General features: G+C 52.1%; 1 protein-coding gene across 1 annotated transcript in view; it reads left to right on the top strand.

Annotated features, from left to right (window-relative positions):
* The first annotated feature begins 950 nt into the window (after positions 1–950).
* The window catches only part of EBF4 (EBF family member 4), a 60,341-nt gene continuing 40,277 nt past the window's right edge, over positions 951–21,014 (top strand). The window contains exons 1-7 of the mRNA XM_068987733.1: positions 951–1,256; positions 1,761–1,882; positions 13,257–13,413; positions 13,650–13,713; positions 13,885–13,940; positions 15,444–15,517; positions 16,438–16,506. Coding sequence (XP_068843834.1) covers positions 951–1,256; positions 1,761–1,882; positions 13,257–13,413; positions 13,650–13,713; positions 13,885–13,940; positions 15,444–15,517; positions 16,438–16,506 — 848 coding nt within the window. The remainder of the gene's footprint in view (positions 1,257–1,760; positions 1,883–13,256; positions 13,414–13,649; positions 13,714–13,884; positions 13,941–15,443; positions 15,518–16,437; positions 16,507–21,014) is intronic.

Raw genomic sequence — 21,014 nt, 5'->3', positions numbered from 1 at the left:
AGCAGCTGCTGGACTCTTTCTGAGCTTGTTCAAAGCTTGGTCAGGACACACCAGGCCAAAATGTGGGGAGAAGGGTAGAAATGGCTCAGCTCTGGGATCAAGGGTGAGTTGATTTCTGGGCTGGGAACTAAGAGGTATGAAATCTAAGAGGGAAAATTCTCTGGCTCTTGGAGAGCAAGAGGAAGTGAATCCTAACTCAGTATCCAACTCTCATCAAAACCTAAGGGGTGTTTGAAAGGCAGAAGTTGGAAACAAGAACGCTTTAGTTTTAGGCAAGTCACGGACTGAACTAAGTGGGGTGGGTGCAGCGACTGCGTTCTGCTCGTCTGGGGCCCAGCCTAAGGGAGAGAGGTTTGAGACCCAGGCTGAGGTGAAACCGAGGTCAGGGGAAAGGCGGGAAGAAGGCCCCGGGAGAGAAAAGAACAAGAGTAAAAGCTGGAAGGCGTCGAATTGAGCGGCAAGTGCGGGAACTGGGCATCAGCGCCGAGAGTGCGGCGGGGACTTGGGAGACTAAGATAGCGGAGACCAAGCCGGGGCTTAGTCCAGCGGCGACCTAGAGGCGGCGGCGGATTCTGAGCGCGGGGCCGCTAGCTCCTCCGGCTTCGGCCGGGCTCCCCCGCCGCGCAGGCCCGTGCGCTCCTTGCCTGGGCCTCCCGGGTCCACGCTGGTCCCTCCAGTCCCTTCCCGCGGCCTCGGGCAGGCCGCAGACCCTAGTGCCGGCGACCGACTCGCCAGGGTCCGCCCCGCCGCGGCGGCCCGGGCCCGGCCGCTCCTCCCCCGATGATGTCACGTCCCTGGCCGCCCCTCGGCCGGCCGCACCGCCCCGCCCCCGCCTCCCCCGGCCCCCAGTCCCCTGGGCCCGCCTGCTCCCGCCATCCCTCCTCCCGCCCGCGCTCCCTCCCTTCGGCTCCCGCTCCCCAGGGAGCGGCGGCGGCGGCGGCGGCGGCGGGATGGCCCGGGCCCGCGGCCAGGCCCCGGGGAGCGGCGGGCGGCGGCGGCCGCGGCGGGGCAGCGCGGGAACCGGGCCCCGGGGGGAGTCGGCGGGGCTGCTACTGCTGCTGCTCCAGGTGCTGCCGCCCGGGGCTGCGGCAGGGCCGGGGCGCCGGGGCACGCGGGGCGCCGGCGGTGTCTGCTGGCCCAGCGCTGCCCCTGCCTTTCCCCGGGACGCGCGGCTGCTGCTGTTCCTGCCGCCGCCGCCGCCGCCGCCGCCGCCGCCGCCGCCGAGCTCCGCGTCCGCAGCATCCTCCTCCCGGATGGTAATCAGCGTCCCGCGCCGGCGCCGCGGGCGGGCGGGCGAGCGGGGGGTGGGGGCGGCGAGGGGAAAGGGCGGGCAGCCCCGCGCCCCCGCCTCGCCTGAGGCAGTTCCCGGGGCCTCGGGCCCCCCACCCCCTCCGACGACCGCGGCCCTGGGCAGCCGCCAGAGCGCGCTTCTGCGCGGACCGGCTGCCGGCTCCGCTCCCCTCCCTCCCCGCCCCGCGCGCAGTCCGCCCGCTGGCGCTCAGGCCGCGGGGAAATCCCTCCATCTCCCCGCCCAGCGCCCGGGGAGGGGAGGGGACAGCGCTCGCGGACCCGCTTTCTCCGAGGGAGCGCCCAGGAGGCTGGCGCGCACTGAGTGGCCGGGACGGGCGCTGCTTGCGCTCCTGCAGTCGCCGGGTGCCGTTAGGCGCGCGGAGCTAGGACGCCCCGCAGCCTCGGCGGGATCGGATCCTCGGCGGTGAGGGCGCCCACTGACTCTGCGCGCCCTTATGTTCCCTGCTCAGGACGCTCTGCCCCGCGGCGGGCTAAACCTGAAGGAGGAGCCGCTGCTGCCCGCGGGCCTGGGCTCGGTGCGCTCCTGGATGCAGGGCGCGGGCATCCTGGACGCCAGCACCGCGGCGCAGAGGTAAGCGTTCGGACGCGACTTGGCGCGCTCCGGTTGGACGGCTCCGTGCCGCCTTCGCTCAGCTTGCTGAACTGCTGGGACGAGGGGTTGGACGAAGCCCTAACTCTGCACTGTCCCAGCAAGCTCTTGCGCCCACCCTGCCCTGAGCGCCTGTGCTTCTTCCAGAGGATGGGGGGAGGGGGCAGCCGGGGCGGGGCTTCTGCCTCCACTCCTGGATGTCCCGACTCTGATTTCTGACTATCACTCGCGTGCCCAGCGGTCCGTGGCTCAAGAGGAGGAATTCTCCGGGCTCCCCGCAGTCCCCCAGCCACTAGTCGTCAAGGAATTGCTGGCCCTTCCTTCTCAGGCGGCTTAAGTGCCCCTCCTTGTCCAGTTCCACGGATCTCTGCCAGGAAAGGCACAAAACCCAGCCACCTTAACTGCTTTCTCTAATCCCTCAGAGTTGGAGGATGGGGGTGTGTGGGAGCCGGCGAAGCGGCTGCAGGCTGAAGAGTGGGGAAGAGATGAGGTGGGCAATCGGCTTGAAGGAATGATCGGGACTGAGGATAGGGCAGGTTCGCCAGCTGTTTTTCTGGTAGGTCCGGCCCAAGGCAAGGGGTCCCTAGAAACCCAGCGCCCACGCCCATCTCCTCTGATTCCTCCGCAGGAGTCTGCGCAGGAGCCTGGGTGGGGGATGGACTCCTGGATTTAGAAAGGAAGTATAAAGGTTTATGGACCTGCCCCCTCACCCAACACCTGGGCTCGGGGCTTTTGTATCCCCAGTTGTGAACAAGGGGAGGGGACGTTGGACATCCTACTTGGAGATCTCAGTGGCTGGGACTAAGGAAGTGGTGCCTCTGCAGACACCTGCGGCACATGGGAGCTGAACTTTCCAGAGGTCTGAGCAACTGCTTGTCCGGCCGCTGGAAAGGATGCTGCTGGGAGGTTTCAGGGCAGACCAGATCTGAACGCCAGCCACACATTCGCATCCCTAGTCCTGTTCAGGGGATACCACCTCACCACCAACCCCAACCTAACTTCTTAACAGACACACACTTTGTTTCATGTTCAAACTGAATGGTGTTCCTGCACTCCTGTCCGTTCATGACTGTCCAAAGGGAGCACCGGGGCTTCTCTCCCGAGCTCACCTCTTCAGGAAGAGAAAAGATCTTGTCTTTGAATCAATTTCCATACTTTCGCTCATGATATAACTATATTCCAAGGAAAAAAATGAAAATAGAAAACAAACCTCACCTCTCTAATACAACAAACTGTCAATATTGTAATGTATTTCCTTCCCATTGACATTTTTTTTTTCTTGTGTTATACACACAGTTCTGTATCCTGCTTGTTTTTCTGTTGGTTCTGGTTTTTCATTTAACTTGTGGTGGTTTAGTCACTAAGTCATGTCCAACTCTTGTGACCCCATGGACTGTTAGCCTGCCAGGCTCTTCTGTCCATGGGATTCTCCTGGCAAGAATACTGGAGTAGGTTGCCGTTTCCTTCTCCAGGCAATCTTCCTGACCCAGGAATTGAACCCAGGTCTCATCTGCATTGCAGGCAGATTCTTTACCAACTGAGCTATGAGGAAAGCGCTCGTTTAATTTGAGGTGGTCAGTTTCTTTGTCTTTTTCTCCATCACTGGCTGTGTGGTGAGAGCTCCTTGTAGGAGTGGATGGAGGGTTCCATTAGGGCCTCGGGGTTTATGGTTCCTATTTGTCTCTGACCTTCCCCTCTGACCCTGCCAGCAGGTTTAATGAGGAGGAAGCCCTTGTATCCTGTGCAGGTTCAGGAAGTGTGGAGATGAGACTCCTCCCACAAGATGGAGCATTAGCAGTGTTGTGTGCACATAGGGAAGAGGTCTTGAGTAAGGGGAATGTGTCCAGTCTGAGTCCTCAGGGCCACATCCCCAGGACTAAGAATGCCCACCTTCCCATCCCCAATTTGAAGAGAGGCATTTCTTCAGTCCTGACTGCTTATCTCTAAGTCCAGAGACTTCTTTGTCTCAGAACACAGATTGGGAGTCCCCACACCTTCGGTTGCCTCTGGGCATCAAGGGGAGCAGGTGAGGGGGATACTCCTTTCTTACCCTTCCTGAGGTGCCATCATCTCACCAGTTGGCTCTTGATCCTTCATCATTCCTCTGTTCGTGTCTTTTCATCCTAAAACCACAATGACAGGAATTCCTTTCCCTGCCCTGACCTTCTTCCACCTCCACAGGCTCTGCTCCCTCTGTCTCAGAAGAACTTGCCCTGGATCATTCCCTGCAAGGCTGCCTGAGGTCTGACAGCTGCCTTTGATGTGTTCTATGCCTTCACTCCACAGCCGCCTGTTTGTCAGGGCTTCTGGATGGTCCCTCCATATCCTATTCCTAATCGCAGTGCCCATGGCCAGCTCTTAACCATGACCCATACACAACACAAAGACGTGCCCTCCAAGACTTTCCTCCCTGGCTTGAAGTTAACCTACCCCAGTGTAACACTTCAGCCTGCTAGTCCACGGCCCCAGCCTCTCACCACACCCCCCAAAGCATCTGCCACAAAGGGGGCCAAAGAAAATTTCCAAAGAACTTTTCTCTGATCGTGTCCCTCCCCAGTTAAAAACTTCAGTGACCGCCCCCCGCCTCCCCAATGCCTCCCAGACATTCAGCATTCAGGGCACGTCACAGTCTGATCCCAAGCTTCCTCTCAGCCTCTGTGTGACACTCAGCATTCAACAATGTCTCCTGAAACAGTTCCTTTGCTCCCAGGACCCATTCACACACTGGATAAAATTTTACAACCTCTAGGACCCTCCCCCTAGCACCTTTTCTCTCTGTGCCTTCTCACTCAGCCAAGGGGAGTAGTTCTAAGTACTGTCTAAGGATGCTTGTCACAGGCCAGAGTCAGCTGTGCCCTGCTGTCCTGGACTTCCTTGCCCAGCCAGCCTACACCTTCCTTTAGGGCCTGGATGGTGGTCCTGGACACCAGGATTGAGCAGTTAGGTGGGTAATGAGTATCTGCTGAAGGAAGCAGGAGTGTGTGTTACAAGGTTACCAAGTCTGTTTTGGTTGGACTCCCCTGTTCACATTGGTGGTCCACCTGATTGCAGGAACCAGGCACTGGAACAGCTACTGCTGCCCAGCTTTGCAGCATCAAAGTTTTTCAGAAGGAGGAGAAGGCCCAGAGCCTGCTAAGATCAGTGAGGGAAGATCTGCCAACAGGAAGGAAAGTTCTGGGTGAAAGAGAGGTACCCTGGAGGTGATAGGGAAGGCTGGAGCCTTGGGCTGGCAGGGTCTTCCCAGTGAGGAACTCTGTCCAAGAATCCCTGGCCATTGCCATGACCCTCCCTCCCCTGGTCCAACAGGACTTTATCTCAGAGACTCATACCCCAGCCCTAGCCCACCTTCTCTGGACTCCTCTGCAGACCCACAAGCTCTTGCTGGGGTGCTCAGCACAGAAGCAATTCAGTTCTCTCCTGATGTGACTCCCAGCCTGGGTAGACTCCTGGAGGACCAAGGCTAGCCCTCCCCCGTGAGCTGGTCCCTGAACACTAGCAGCGCCCTGAAAGGGAAGCCAGCTGGGGCTGCCTTTCCTGTAAGTAGCTGCAGGCTAGCCTCCCTGCTAGGAAATGCTTTTGTTTGCTTTAATAATTAATAGCCATTCCTCAGCCTGGGACCTGGCAGGCAGGCCTGTGGGTGGGTGGCGAGGGGGTGGGCAGAGAGAAGCAGGGTGGACTGTCTTTAGGTAGAAGCAAGAGCAAGAGGAAGCATGGGAGAGCTAGCTAGTGAGTTTTGTTCCCAACCCTCCTACCCCAATCCAGGGGCCTTGGGGCTGAGAGAATTTCCTGGGGCAGGTAAACAGAGGCCCTCTGGGATAGTGGGAGTAGGGGATATGAAGCAGCCCCAAAGCATCTCCACTTGGCCCTTCTAGACACAGGTCCTGGGCAGCTGCCTCTAGGCACCAGGTCCTCCTCCTGCCTGTACTGTCCTAGGCTCTGGGCAGGGCTAGGCCAATAGATCTTGGCTGAGACCAGAAATGCCAGGCCCAGCCTGATGATTATCAGCAGTCCCAGGGACCCAAGGGATGCCTGCAGGGAGAGCTGGGGCCTGTGGAATGCTTGGAGGAAGAGAAGCTGCAGAGGAGAGGAAAGGGAGAATTATGTAATCATGCTAAGATGGGGGAAAGAAGAGCTGGATATAGCAGAGACCTTAGGGAAGCTGAGACAAAGGATGAGATGCAGGAGATATACAGTTTTACTCCTTCCACCTCTTGGGTGGAGGGGGATTAAAAAGGAGCCTCCCCTCCCTGCTAAGGACCTCAGGACTTCTCTCCATCACCCAGCATCCCAGATTCCAAGATGGATCAGGCCCAAGCCAAGGCACTGCTCAGAACTTTGGGCTGCCAAGGCAGCCAAGAGTTAGGATTTGGTAGAGGATGGGTAGGTGGGGAGACGGAAGGCCTGAGGGTGCCTCTCGGGGAGGGCCAAAGCTTCATTCTCAGCCACTGTCTGTGGGATTTGGGATGTTTGTTTTAAAATGCTCCTGCTAATAAAAAGCTGGCTTAAAACTCAACATTCAAAAACCAAAGATCATGGCATCTGGTCCCATCACTTAATGGTAAATAGATGGGGAAACAATGGAAACAGTGACAGACTTTATTTTCTTGGGCTCCCAAATCACTGCAGATGGTTATTGCAACTGTGAAATTAAGAGACCCTTGGTCCTTGGAAGAAAAGCTATGACCAACCTAGACAGCATATTAAAAAGCAGACATTACTTTGCCAACAAAGGTCCATCTAGTCAAAACTATGGTTTTTCCAGTAGTCATGTACAGATGTGAGAGTTGGACTACAAAGAAGGCTGAGTGTGGAAGAATTGATGCTTTTGAACTGTGGTGTTGGAGAAGACTCTTGAGAGTCCCTTGGACTGCAAGGAGATCAAAACAGTCAATCCTAAACAAAATCAACCCTGAATATTCATTGGAAGGACTGGTGCTGAAGCTGAAACTACAATAATTTGGCCACCTGATGTGAAGAACTGACTCATTGGAAAAGACCCTGATGCTGGGAAAGATTGAGGGCAGGAGGAGATGACAGAGGATGAAATGGTTGGATGGCATCACTGACTCAATGGACATGAGTTTGAGCAAGTTCCAGGAGTTAGTGATGGACAGGGAGGCCTGGCTTGTTGCAGTTCATGGGGTCACAAAGAGTTGGACATGACTGAGCAACTGAACTGAATAATTAGCATGTAATCAAGGCTGTAAAGGCATGTGAACTGCCTTCTGAGTTGAGAGCAGAGACTGACTGTGAAGGAAGTAGCATCTGTCCTTAGACAGCTTTGGCAAGGTCCAGCTGGTATGAGAAGGGCCCTGGGGCATCCTGTTCTGCCTCGAAAAGGAGCATCTCGAGGGACCCCAAGCAATAGCAGCCAGACGACCCTGCAGCCCCCAGGTTTGCATCCCCCTGTACTCCGAAACACGGGTTACCTGAGTGACTCAGGCTGGAAAGATCAGGTTGCTCTTGGTGTCACCTTTAACCTGGATTCCCAAGGAAGTACTAAGGAAGCCCACACACGCCCATGCTTGGATGTCCTCTAGCCAAAAAATAGCTCTGTTACCCGAACTTTTCTGTCACAGCCTCCTTTAATTTGGGGGCTATTTCAGAACAGAAGATAGGAAGGGGATGAGTTGGTCCTGGTGGATGTATGAAAATGAGCCCTTTCTCCTCCCATATCCCAGCTCTTTAGTACAGGAGCAAAGAACTCACCACCTCAGCACATTCTAGGGTTGATAGGAAAGTGTTTTGAACATTTGGTTGAAAATAATCTTTTTAAGAAAGCAAGTGAAAGTCACTCGGTCATATTCAACTCTTTGTGACCCCATGGACTATATAGTCCATGGAATTCTCTAGGCCAGAATATAGGAGTGGGTAGCCTTTCCCTTCTCCAGGGTATCTTTCCAACCCAGGGATTGAACCCAGGTCTCCTGCACTGCAGGCAGCTTCTTTACCAGCTGAGCCACAAGGGAAGCCCTTAAGAAAGCAAGGAGATGTGTAAATCATTTTGGAATCCTACAAAAGTGGTTCATGTGGCTGTTTTCAACACTCAGCCACATTTATCCAGAAAAGGCGCACATATAGCATGCTTTGTACACTAATCATGCTAAGTGAATGAGATGTTTCTGAATTATAGGCTCCAGCAGCACGCAGACCAGGTGAGGCATCTGCCAGGCTGCACTCAGGTGGAGCTCTGCTGGCTTCCGTCACACCGCAGGCCCCTGGGTGGCTGGGAGTTGCTACCCCACCCATGTCCCCTGAGGACCCTTAGGAAAGGGTCTGCTTCCTCCGCCAGCATTTGCCTCCTAAGACTTTCTTAGACCACCAGAGTCTGCTCTCCCCACCTGCACGCCAGGCCAATCCCACTGGGAAATGACACCCCAGAGGCCCTCAGCCGGTGGCTGATGGCATTGGTGGATAAAGACCTCAACTTCCATGCCCAGCCCTCTGACGGGATAGCTGAAGCACAAGTTCTAGGCTTGTTTCCAGGGCTCCCTGGGGGCTGAGCTGCAGCTGCCCACAGTGGTACCTCCCGGGTGAGGCACCCGATAGGACTGCCTTTCCTCTGGTCACTCCCCACCCCCACCAGGGTTTCCGCAAAAAGTATTTGCATTGGAGTCCTTGTCTCAGGTTCTGCTTCTGGAAAGTGAAAGTGGACGGTAACCTACCAGGCTCCGTGGTCCATGGGATTTTCCAGGCAAGAATACTGGAGTGGGCTGCCATTTCCTTCTCCAGGGGATCTTCCCAACCCAGGGATTGAACCCGGGTCTCCTGCATTGTAGACAGACGCTTCACCATCTGAGCCACTAGGGAAGCCCAAATAAAACACTTGCCTCTCCAGACCTCCCAGGCTCTCCTGCCTCACTTCTTTCTTCTAGAGAACCGATTCCTATCAACAGACACCCTTGCAGTTTCTCCCCACACTCCAGTGAGGGCCTTGGGCAGTCCCACTTTGGAGACCACAGAATCAGAGACCTTGGCCTTCATTCACATCCCTGCCTCTAAGCCAGTGTGGGAGCACACGTCTGCTGCCAGGGTGCCCCAGCAGGCCTCTCAGGCCTCTCCATGGCCTGGGTCTATCATCTGAGTTATTTGAGCATATTTCTTTCTTTCCGTTCTTTAATCTTGGTTTGTTTCCTCGTTACAAAAGCATCAGCTCCTCCCAAGGGGAGAAGAACAGCAGTCTCCCCCTCCCTCCGTCTTCCTTTGGGGCTTGCAGCTCTGCTCAAGGATGCTGATTGGTCATCTGCTGCATGGGCAGGGAGGCAGTGCAGCTGCCTGGGGGAGCCAGGAGAAGGAAGGCACAGTCCAGACTGACCTGCATCCTGCACTTAGCCGCTGTGCTAATCCTCATGTCATTTTCTGTGTTCATAGGAAATGTGAGGATATTTCTGTTTGTTTGTTTGTTTTTTAAGGCATGACACATAGGCTTCCTTCCTTTTTTAAAAAAATTTTATTTATTTGTTTTTTTTTTTTGCCTGCTCTGTATCTTTGTTGCTGCTCATGGGCTTTCTCTATTTGCGACAAGCAGGGACTCCTCTCTAGTTGCAGTGCTCAGGCTTCTCTTGTTGCGGAGCACAGACTCTAGAGTGCGCGGACTTCCATAGTTGCAGCACGTGGGCTCAGTAGTGGTGACGCACAGGCTGAGTTGCTCCGTAGCATGTGGGGTCTTCCTGGACCAAGGGTTGAACCCATGTTCCCTGCATTGACAGGCAGATGCTTTACCACTGGAACACCGGGAAAGTCCCACAAAGATTTCTTTAAACCAAAGCCCTTTCTATTTCACCTTGGTCTTCTAACTTGTCCTGCAGGGGTATGAACAGAGTAAACTGGAGACAGTTGCAGACCAGGAGCAGTCCTGGGCGTGTAAGCTGGCGTCTTGCCCGTTCTGCCGTCCTCTCTTGGTCTGCTGGGTCAGTCTGTTACTCATATTTTTCTGCTGTCATTCTTGATAGTGATCCCTGTCCCAGAACTGTAAGCTATCCACCTTGTCCCATTGCTTTACCTGGATGTGTGTGACTGTGTGTGTGCCTTAGTGCCTCCACTAATTGAGGTGGAGCATGGAGGGTGATGCTGGGCTACCTCAAGGGAAGTGGGATTGAGCCTGATCCCACAGTGGGGTGGGTCGGTGCAGCCCCTCGATGGATACTGGTTCACAGACCCCAGGCAGGGGTACCTGCTACCTTCCCTCTTGGGAAGTGTCCCCCGCAACCTCTCTCCCTGGGAATCCCCTCCTGCTGAGAGGGCAGGCCCTGTGAAGGAAGCTTGGCTTGGGGCTTAGGGCAGACTTCCCAGCTCTGGTCCTTAGGAGCCTGGCAGGAGCCAGCAGGCAGCCAGGACCCAGGACTGACTGGTATTTGCCAAGAGGGATGGATGGGAGAGTAGGCTCAGCAGCAATGATTGACTCTTGGCCTGGGAAGTGCAGGAGTAGCTGTGTAGATAAGGGTATGTTGTGTAGACATGGGACTGTGTTCTTGCTCAGCCTCCATCCCTGCTCTGGTAAGGCCTCTTTCTTTCTCTACCCACTCTCCCTACTGTCTGAGAGCCTTCCAGCACCTTTTCTGGGCCAGATGATGGAATAAAAGGTAGAGTGATCTGGGATGGCTTCACAGTCCACCCCCTTCTGGCCTTATGTCCCCCTAGGTGGTCCTGGAACCTCTCTTGAAGCTGGTCCTGGGTGGGAGGGGGGGCAGAGGAAGGAGTCGGGGTTGCTTCCACCTTTAGTATATTCATTAACAGTAATCAGGGACCTGCTGCGATCGAAGTTCTTCAGGCTTCTCTGCCTCCTGGCAAGTGGAAAGCAGGATAGTCAAGGCCTGGACATGAAAGGACAGTAAGCCTGAGGCAGAGGAGAAGGGAGGGACACTGAAGGAGGGAGGAGAATGATCCTGGAGGAAGGAACATGTAGAAATAACTTTTGGTGGGAAAGAGAAGGTATTGGTGGCCCCCTCCTCATCTTGATCAGCCTCTCACTTCAGTACACTGGGCCTTCCCTGCCTTCAGAATCTTCTAAGCCCTGCCTGACTTCAGAGCCTCCTGGTGGCCTGTAGTCATGTTTCCCAAACATGGGAAAGTCTGGACCACTGGGGCTCCCAAGCAGGCTTTCAGGAGGAGGAACAATTTTCGTTCTATTGGTTATGTATTTACTGTAATCTATATAAGTAAAAATACAACAAGCTTCTCAAGCCCATGACATTTCAGATATTATAGCTTTGCATGAAGCCAAGTAATAATAAGTTGATTTACAATTATATGAAGAAAAATATTAAGCATCGTTGAGTATGGCAGAGGTCATCACAGTGGCATGTCCAGGATGGACTCTGGTCTAAATGGCTGTCAAAGCAGTTCCACCATCCTCACCTCTGCATCCCTGCAGTGGCCTCTCACTTTCAACACCCTGGGCACTCCCTGCCTGCATACCCCTGCCTGATTTCAGAACCTCTTGGAGGCCTTTAGTCATGTTTCCCAAACCACACGCCTCCACTAAAATGCTCCGTAGTCAAGTAAGCATGGTATGTGGGTAGTCTATTGCCACGTTAAAAAAAAAAATTATTCCCAAACTCAGTGACATAAAACAACATTCATTATCTCACACAATTTCTTAAAGTGAGAAACCAGGGAGCAGTGTAGCTGGGTAGTTCTGTCTCAGGGTTTCTTATGAGGCTTCAGTCATCTGAAGGCTTGCCTAGGGCTGGTGGATCTCACCCAGCTGATCAGTTAGTGCCGGCTGTTGGCAGGAGGGTTCTGTTCTTCTCCATGTGGACCTTCTGCAGGACTGCTTGAGTATCCTCACAACACGACAGCCAGCTTTGCCTAAGTCACTGATTGTTTAGGGCAGGAGCCATGTATTTTGTATGACCTAACCTTGGAAATCATCCGCTATCATTTGTGCCAGATTCTATAGGCCGTAGAGACCAATCCTGACAGTGTGAAGGAGGGACTGTGCAAGGACCTGAGCTCCAGGAGGCAGGGGTCATGGGAACCACCCTGGAGGCTGGTTGCCACACATGGGGAGCACTGGCCTGAGCGAGTCAAAGAGAGTCCCTTCCTGGAGGGTGCCCCAAGAACGCCCCCACCCCGACACACACACTCACGAGTATTGCATGAAGCCGCATCTCCCAGCAGTTGTGGCTATAGCACTGCTTTGTTGAACGAAGATCTGGAGCCATGAGAGAGCTAAAGAAAACATTTTGGAAGACCTTGACCCAGAGAAGAAAGTCTAAACTCCATATGGCCTGGTTTTTGTGTGCCTGCATAGTCTGGCACTTCCAATACAAACCTTTTCTCTCCTCGCTTCCCACTTTGAAAGCTGTGGTCCAGTGACACTCACACCTACAGCCATTGCTTATGCTATTAGTTCTGCCCTTTGGCCTCCTGCCCTGGTCAAGCTCCTACTCGTTCCTCAAAGACCAGAGGGAAAGCAACCGTCTCTGTGAAGTCTTCCCTTCATCTCACACAGAATTCAATTTTTCTTCCTTTACTTTTATTGTTTTTTATGTAGGAACATCTCTTGGGGATACTCACCACTCTGCCTCCTGTTAAGTAAGCTCTCTGTATCTGTCTTCTCTCCCCTTCCAGGTGTTTCGGTCTGGCCCCACATGGTGCCATGTGACCAGAGCTTAATACGTCACTGGGGCTCAGGAAATATTTGGTAAATAGGGCCTTGGTTCTCCTACTTGTGTCTAACCATGGCTTTCTTTCTGGGGCTGGTTTCTGATAAGCCAGCAGAAAGCAAGACCAGACCACAAGATGCTTCTGCCCAAGGGAGCCAGTGGTATCCTTCTTAAAGTGTGGAGGCAGGTCCCCCTACACCTGAGGAGGACTCTTCCACCTTCAGCCGTAGCCCAGAGTCCAGGCTGGGCAGTCTAGTGCCCTGAGCCAGTTCAGTGCCTCTGAGTATCTGACGGGCTTCATCATCTCCCAGGCAATGCCATAGGCTCATGCACACAGCTGTGAACTGGGGTACAGTGAGATATTCATTCCCAAACCACCCAGCTGCCTCTTGAGGCCCTAAAGGGCAGTCACAGGAGCCTCAGGTCAGTAAGATGTGTTTCTCAGGTCAGTAACATGTGTTCATTTGGTTTTAGGGACCAGCTTCCAAAATGTAGGGCCCAGAGAAAAGTCTAGGAAGGAGTCTGCCAGGGATACCCCCCAATGTGCCACTTATCCCCGCGGGAGCAGGTTCGGTGATCTCAACAGTGGGAGGCCTCTGTCTGAAACTGAGATGGCCCTGGCAAGGGTGGCATGGGCCCATCCAGTTAACTCTTGACTGTCGGAGCCGAGTCCTGGTCAGAGGTGATAGGTGTCTTTCCGAAGGGCACTCACTTCCGGTGGTTTCCAGCAGCTTTCCTCCCCACAGTGGTGTGGGCCTGGCACGAGCGCACTTTGAGAAGCAGCCCCCTTCCAACCTCAGGAAATCCAACTTCTTCCACTTCGTGCTGGCCATGTATGACCGGCAGGGGCAGCCGGTGGAGGTGGAGCGCACAGCCTTCATCGACTTTGTGGAGAAGGACCGAGTGAGAGGCTTGTGGGCTCACCGGGAAGGAAGAGGGTGGGGAGGTGCGGGTGGGGGGTTTTCAGGGAACCCCTTCCCATTGGAACAGATGACGGATAGGCCATGGAGGAGTGGAGAAGCGGGTGGTGAACGGATGGGAGAGGAGAGGGAGGAAGGTTGGGTGGGGAGTGGAGGGGGAGGGGAGTGGCTGGAGGATCCCTGGGAGCACTGAGCATCCTCCCTATCTTGTCCCTGCAGGAGCCTGGGGCTGAAAAGACAAACAACGGAATCCATTACCGACTCCGGCTGGTATATAACAACGGTGAGTAAAGCCCACCACCCATGGGGTACCACAGCACCATGTGACACATAGTACCCCTCCGTCAGGGTGGAGGGGGCCTGGCTCCAGCTGGGAAGGGTGTGGAGCATGTTTAGTCATCAGAAGCCACAGGAGCTCCCTAAATAACAAACCTCTCCTCCTTCCCACCCTCAGGTCTTCGGACAGAACAGGATCTCTACGTGCGTCTCATTGACTCCATGTCCAAGCAGGTGAGCCAGCCACCATCTCCCCTGAGATCGGAACAAGCATCCTTGTCCCTGCTTCCACATCCCCCGTGCGCTTCATCCTCACCAGTCTAACTCCCCACAGTCCACAGGGGGAGGATATGTGGCTTCTGTCCTCTAGACAAGAAAAAGACATTTTCACGAAGACTTTGCTCTTGGGTCCTGTTATCTAGAAATTCAGCCCAGATGGAGATTCAGGTGTGTTTATTGAGGAAGAGGAGAGAAGATCTCAGGAGGGGACCAGGGAGAAGCAAGACAGAGCAGGGGATGCTCAGCAAGAATGTGACGTCAGCTGGAGTCTAGCTTCAGCCTGATCCTCAGGCTAGAGGAGGGATGGCACCAAGTTGTTGCCCCTTGAGGCAAGGAGGCCAAGATTCTGTCCCCTGTATTGGTCAGTTACTGGCTGGGGACCACTCCCAAGGGAAGTGTGTAACCTTCTAGACATTTTCAGGGGAAGCAGCTCCTATCTGCTGAGAGCAGTTCTCAAGAGAAAGCCCTTAGCAGCTAACACAGGGATGGGTGCCTTGGTCCAGCACTGGGTGGGGCCCCAGAGCTTCCAACACTGGCCCTCAGCACCTTGTTGATTTGAAAAGAGGAAAGGAGGAGGCTTGGGGCAAGCCAGAGGAGCGCTGGGCAACTGAAATCTGAGTCAGCCCTCATGGACTCTGCAGCCTTAGGCTTTTCAGAACTCTGTGTGCTGGTAAGGAACAGGGCTGAGTCTCAGATGTGAAAATCAGTGCCCTGAACTGGAGGCGGAGGCTTGGGCTTTCCCACACAGACAGGCTTCCAGCAGCCTCCACCCAATCCCAGGGTAGAGGAAGAAGTGGTACGTTTCTAGGATGCCTGTGGTCACTATGGTCTGGGAGGCAGACTGGGAAGTGGCAAAGTGGGATTGTATGGCCAACAAGCGTGGAAGAGGTTGGAGACTGTCCACAAAGAGAGAGACCCACAAATGAGGGATGGCTGGTAGGCCCAGACGTTTTAAGTTGGAAGCCAAATGTGTGTTTGGGAAGCTTACTCCTTGCTTCAAGGCCAAGGAGAGGCTGGGGACTGGTTGAGGGGTTGGGGGCTGATCCAACGGTCCCAGAGGAAGCCGCTGACCTGGCCTGCGGAGATGACAGGGATGGGGAGCGCAGCCGAGGAGCTGGCAGGGGAGCCTGGGGGGACGATGCCTGTGAGAACCGTGGAGTGGAGTCTGGAGTATATGCCTGGTCTTGGTCAGGGTGATCGGTGGACATCCCTGCCCCAGGGCAGAATTGGCTCCAGAAAGTGCTGCCTGTGGACAGAATCTGTAGACCTCACCCCATTCTTGCCCATTCTGATGGTGGTCCCGGTTTGGGAAGCTAGGTTCCCAGCTCCTGCTTTGCACTCCTGGGCCCCCAGAGAGAGTTGGAGGGCATACTCTTCTCTGGAAGGAGGGCCTACCTGCCCCTCACCTGGCCTCGAGAGGAGCCTCCTTCCCCCCAAGCTCGTGCACTTCTTCCCCAGGCCATCATCTACGAAGGGCAGGACAAGAACCCCGAAATGTGCCGTGTGCTGCTCACTCATGAGATCATGTGCAGGTGAGAAGGGCTGGGGCGCTGGCCCAACCCCCTCCCCACTGATCCCCAGGGAAGCCTGGTAGGGGGAGGTGATGAAGGAAGAGTGAGGTCCCTGGGCACAGTGCTGGCTGAGGAGAGGGTCCTTGAGGCCCCATTAGCCTGGCCTGTTTATGTGGCTTCTCCGACTGTTTGTGCAAGAAAGGCCTCCTGCTGCTACTAGGAAGCTTAACTAATAAAGCTCTGGAGAGGGCTGGCTGGGAGGTGGGGGCAGGGCCTGGGCCTCCTGGATTAGCTCCAGAGCTGAAGGAGGAAACTTTTCTGCCTCTTATGTGACCTTCAGGGAAAGCCCTGGTCAGGCAGGACGAGGAAGGTGGAACACAGCTCTTGGTTCCCCCTCCCCATTACCCCAGAGCTTGGCATTTCTAGGCTAGGGCTCCCCAGGAGGTGTCAGTCAGACAAGGTCATCCTAGGCAACTCCTCACACATGGGAAAGAAACTAGAGTTCAAAAATCTGGTTGGAACAGTGGCTACCCTTGGGAAGGGCAGTGACCAGGATGGGGCTTCTGGGATGCTGGTCACATGGTATTTTTTGGTCTGGTTACATGGGTGACCTCACTTTGTGAAAATTCATGTGATACATGATTACAATTGGAGCTCTTTTCTATATGTATAAAAAGGGTACAGAGAGAGTAGATGGTCAGCATTCTACCCTTTCCTGGATCTTCCAGGAGCAGCATGCCTTTGGGACAAAGGTTTCCTGGCCAACCTTATCCCCAGGGCTGGGTTCTGGGAATGAGCCCTTCTGGGCCAGGAATTCCACACTCAGAGATAGGACATCAGCATCCTCACCCTAGAGCCACACACACACGCGTGTGTACACACAAAAACGCACCCCACACGGTAATCTCCCTCTCCTTCTTTCCTCCTTCCCTCCCTCTCAGCCGATGCTGTGACCGGAAGAGCTGTGGCAACCGGAATGAGACGCCCTCAGACCCCGTCATCATTGACAGGTACAGGCCAGGGGAGGAGGGCCTGGCAGCTTGTAAGGTCAGGGCAGGCTGGGATCAGCCCCAGAGCACAGTGGCTCCCAGCACCCTTTGGTGGCTCTGAGCAAGAGAAACGGTCCCCTGAGTGAAGCCCCTGGTGGCAGACTTTCTGAGGCTGGACTTAGGGGTTGTGCTTCCTGAGGGAAGAAGCCAGAGAAGACAGGGGTGGGAGGTGGTAGGGATGCCACAGCTGGAGGAGCTAACAGGGAGTGGCAGGGAAAGTGGGCTCCAGTCCTGGTGCCTCCTCTAACTTCTCTGTTCATTTCCTTTGTTAGAAAAATAGGGAAATACTTGGTGAGTTTCAGTCATAGGATTGTAGAGGTGATGCATGTGAAAAATGCATTTTTTCTTTCTGAATAGGAAATATATATATATAAGGTACAAAATTCAAAAAGTAAATAATGAAAAGTAAGTCTGCCCTGCCCCTATGTATAGCATATTGTACACAATCTTTTGTATTTAATACTTACCTTTTTTATTTGTAACAATATATTAATATCCTAGAACTCATTCCATATTGGAACTAAACCCTGCCTTGTTCTCCTTTTAATGGAGAAAGCATTCACAGTGTACTAAAAATTCAAGTTTAAAAGGGTTGACAGCAAGGTCTTCCACCTCTGCCTCTGACTCATCCATTGCCCTCCAAATAAGCAAGCATTGTCCCCAGTTTCATGAGTATCCTTCATGAGCTAGCCTGTGCAAGAAAATGCATACACAAACAGTCTCCTCATTCTTTTTTTGCTACTGCAAAATATTCCATTGTATGGATGGACTGTAATTTCTTTAGTGTCTATTGCTGGACCTTTTGGCTGTTTTCATTCTTCTTCAGGGATAAAATATGTTGTGAATTACTTTGTCCATGTGTCACTTAGCACATGTGCACATGTATATGAAGGATATTACTAAAAGCAGAATTTCTGGGTTGAAGGAGATGTACATTTGTACTTTTGATAGTTATTGCCAATTTGTCCTCAGTGGCAATTATACCAATTGATATTCATACAGCTATTTTGAGAATGCCTGTTGCTATAGTCTAGAGATAAAGAACCAGCGAAGGAGCCTGAGAAGCAGCTGCAGTAAAGTGGGAGGAAAATCAGGGGAGTAGAGTCCCAGAAGCCCAGCTAGAAAAATTTTACCCAAAGAAGGCTGTAGTCAACTTCATCAAATGCTGCTTTTGGAGATGATAAAAAGAATAAGAATTAACCATTAGATATAGCAATGTGGGGGACATTGGTGACCTCAACAGGAGCTATTTCGGTGGCAAAAGGGGCAGAATTCTGATAGGAGTATGTCTAAGAGGGAATGAGAGGCGACACTAGGGACAGTGACCAGAGGAGCTCTGGGCTTTCACCCTAAAGGGATCAAAGAAATAGGGTGGCGGCAGGAGCACAGTGTAAGGTTAAGAAAAAATACAGCTTGTTCAGATGCTACTGACAAAAATCCAGTAGGAAATGGAAAATTATAATGCAAGAGTTAGAAGGGAGAATCGCTGAAGCAATGTCCTCTAGACAGCAAAAGGCACGGTGTCTCCTGCATAGGTGGAGAACTGGTTTTACCTGGGAGCACAGCAGGGAAAACAGAGAATCTGGGCATGGAAGTGGATAAATGGATATATCCCACATAGGAGCTTGCGGACATCCTTTTCTGATTGCTTTGTTTTCTCAGTGAAATAGGAAACAAGGTCAACAGTTGAGGTGAGGATGGAGAGGGAGACACTAGGGCATGAAATAGTTGTCCAGGAGAGTGAGGGGACTATGGAAATATTCTGTGACTGCCAAGTGGCACTAAGGGCCCACCTGAGATATGTTCATAAATTTACTTATTTATTTACTTAAAAAATTTATTCACTTTGGGCCTCACCACACAGCTTGTGGGATCTTAGTTCCCCAGCCAGCACACCGAGTCCTAACTACTGGATCACCAGGGAATTCCCTATGGTCAGGAATTTTTTTATTTGTTCATTTATATTTATTTTTGGTTGCACTGGGTCTTTGTTGCTGCATACAGGCTTTCTCTAGTTGTGGAGAGCAGGGTCTACTCTCTCGTGCACAGGCTTCTCATTGCAGTGGCTTCTCTTGTAGAACACAGGCTTTGGTAGTTGCTGCGTGCGGGCTCAGTAGCTGTGACTTGCTGGCTCTAGAGCATGCGGGCTTCAGCAGTTGTGGCACACAGGCTCAGTAGTTGCGGCGCCCAGGTTTAGTTGCTTCCTTGCATGTGGAATCGCCCCAGACCAGGGATTGAACCCGTGTCTCCTGCACTGGCAGCTGGATTCCTATCCACTGCACCACTAGGGAAGTCCTGTGGTCATAAATTAAGTGAGCAATTTCCCCCAGCCCTGCTGAGCCACAAGAGTGCATGTGCAGAACAGGTGAGTGGTTGCATATAGCCAGAGTTAGAAGTTTGCTATGTGAATACAATGAAAGGAGAGGGCAAGAGAGTAAAAAGTGTAAGAAAAGGGTATTTACAAAAATAGAGCAAGGAATTTAAGCTCACAAAGGAGAGGAGTATGGGAGAGTGAATAGAAAGGATGATGAGTGGAGGATGGGACGAAAGAATTATTGGAGTTAAGGTACTAGAAGTGGGTAGAGCCGGTGGTTAAGGAATGGGTTGCCTGTAGGTAGGATTATTTGGAAAGTGTGTTTATTGGTAATGTGTGGCCAGGGGAGTGTAGAGGCAAGGCCAGTGGAGGAGAGATACAAAAGGAATAGAGAGAAGAATGTATTGGAAGAGTTATGTATTTACCTTGACACTGAAATCACCAGGAATTGATTGATTTTAACAGTTCTTTATAGATGCTATCGATCCTAGATGCTGATCATTCGTCATAAGTAGTTGCCTATGTTTTCCAAAGCAGTGGTACCACTTTATGTTTCCCAGCAGCAGTGTATGAGAGTTTAATTCCTTTACATTCTCATCAGCACAGGAATGATCTCTCTTTCTAATGTTACCCATTCTAATAGATGTATAGTCATATCTCATTATGGTTTTAATTTGCATATCCCTAATGACTAACGATGTTGAACATCTTTCCATGTGCTTATTTGCCATTCATATTTTTTTTTTTTCTGGTCAAGTATTTGGGTTATTTTTTAATTACTGAGTGGGAGTTCTTTATATACTGTGGAAAAAATTAGATAAATATTTTACAAAAAAATTCTTCCCAGACTTCCCCGGTGGTCCAGTGGTTAAGAATCCTCCTGCCCATGCAGGGAACATGAGTTCGATCCTTGGTCTGGGACGATTCCACATGCTGCAGGGCATCTCAGCCCATGCACCACAGCTACTGAGCCTGTGTGCCGCAACTAATGAAGCCGGTGCATCTGCAACAAGAAGCCACCACAGTAAGAAGCCCACATACTGCATCTAGAGAGTAGGCCCTGCTGGCCACAACCAGAGAAAGCCCATATGCAGCAATGAAAACTCAGTGCAGCCCAAGATAAGTTAATTTAAAAAAATTTCCCCATCCATAACTAGCCTTTTCATTCTCATCAGATTCTTTTTAAATTAATTAATGAATTAATTTTGGGCTGTGCTGGGCCTTTGTTACTGCCCAGGTTTTTCTGTAGTTGCAGCAAGCAGGGGTTCCTCTCTAGTGGGGGTGGGCAGGCTTCTTATTGCAGGGGCCTCTCTTGCTGCAGAGCACGGGCTCCAGGGGGTGCGGTCTTCAGTAGCTGTGGCACGTGGACTCAGTAGTTGAGGTTCTGGGGCTCTGGAGCACAGGCTCAGCAGTTGTGGCGCACTAGCTTAGTTGCTCCATGGCACGTGGGATCTTCCTGGATCAGGGGTTGAACCCATGTCTCCTGCACTGGCAGATGGATTCTTTACCGGTGAGCCACCAGGGAAGCCCTCTTAACAGTGCTTTTGAAGAACACAAGTTTTTAATTTTGATAAGGTCCAATTTATACATTTTTTCCTCTGTGTATTGTGTTTTTGTTGTCATAGCTAAAAATCTTCAGCTAGGTCACAGAAAAGTTCCCTCTTCTTCTATAAGTTTTGTAGCTTTGGGTTTTTTGTTTAGGTGTAGGATCCACTTTGAGTTAATTTTTGTAGATATGAGAGGTATAGAATCAAGACATTTTGTTGTTTTACTCTCTCTATATATATATTCACTTGTTCCAGTACTATTTCTTTTAAACTTTGTAAAAAAAAATCAATTGTTTATTTATATGTGGGGTTATTTCTGGACTCTATTCTGTTCCATCGATTCCTTACTCTAGCTTTTATGCTAATACTATGCTGTTTTGCTTACTGTTACTTTATAATAATTCTTGAAATAAGGTAATATAAGTCCTCCAACTTTGTTTCTTCATTGCAACTTTTTCCTTTGCATTTCCATATGAATTTGGGCATCAACTTGTTAATTTCTACAAAAAAAAAATCCCATTGAGCTATTGATTGGTACTACTTTGAATCTAAAAAAACCAATTTGGAGAAAATGGCGTCTTAACAATATTGAGTCTTCCAACCCATGA

Source organism: Capricornis sumatraensis, chromosome 15, assembly GCF_032405125.1.
Source record: "Capricornis sumatraensis isolate serow.1 chromosome 15, serow.2, whole genome shotgun sequence".
Taxonomy (NCBI): Eukaryota; Metazoa; Chordata; class Mammalia; order Artiodactyla; family Bovidae; genus Capricornis; species Capricornis sumatraensis.
Note: the sequence above shows the minus strand (reverse complement) of the source record. Positions and strands in the feature narration are given on the sequence as shown.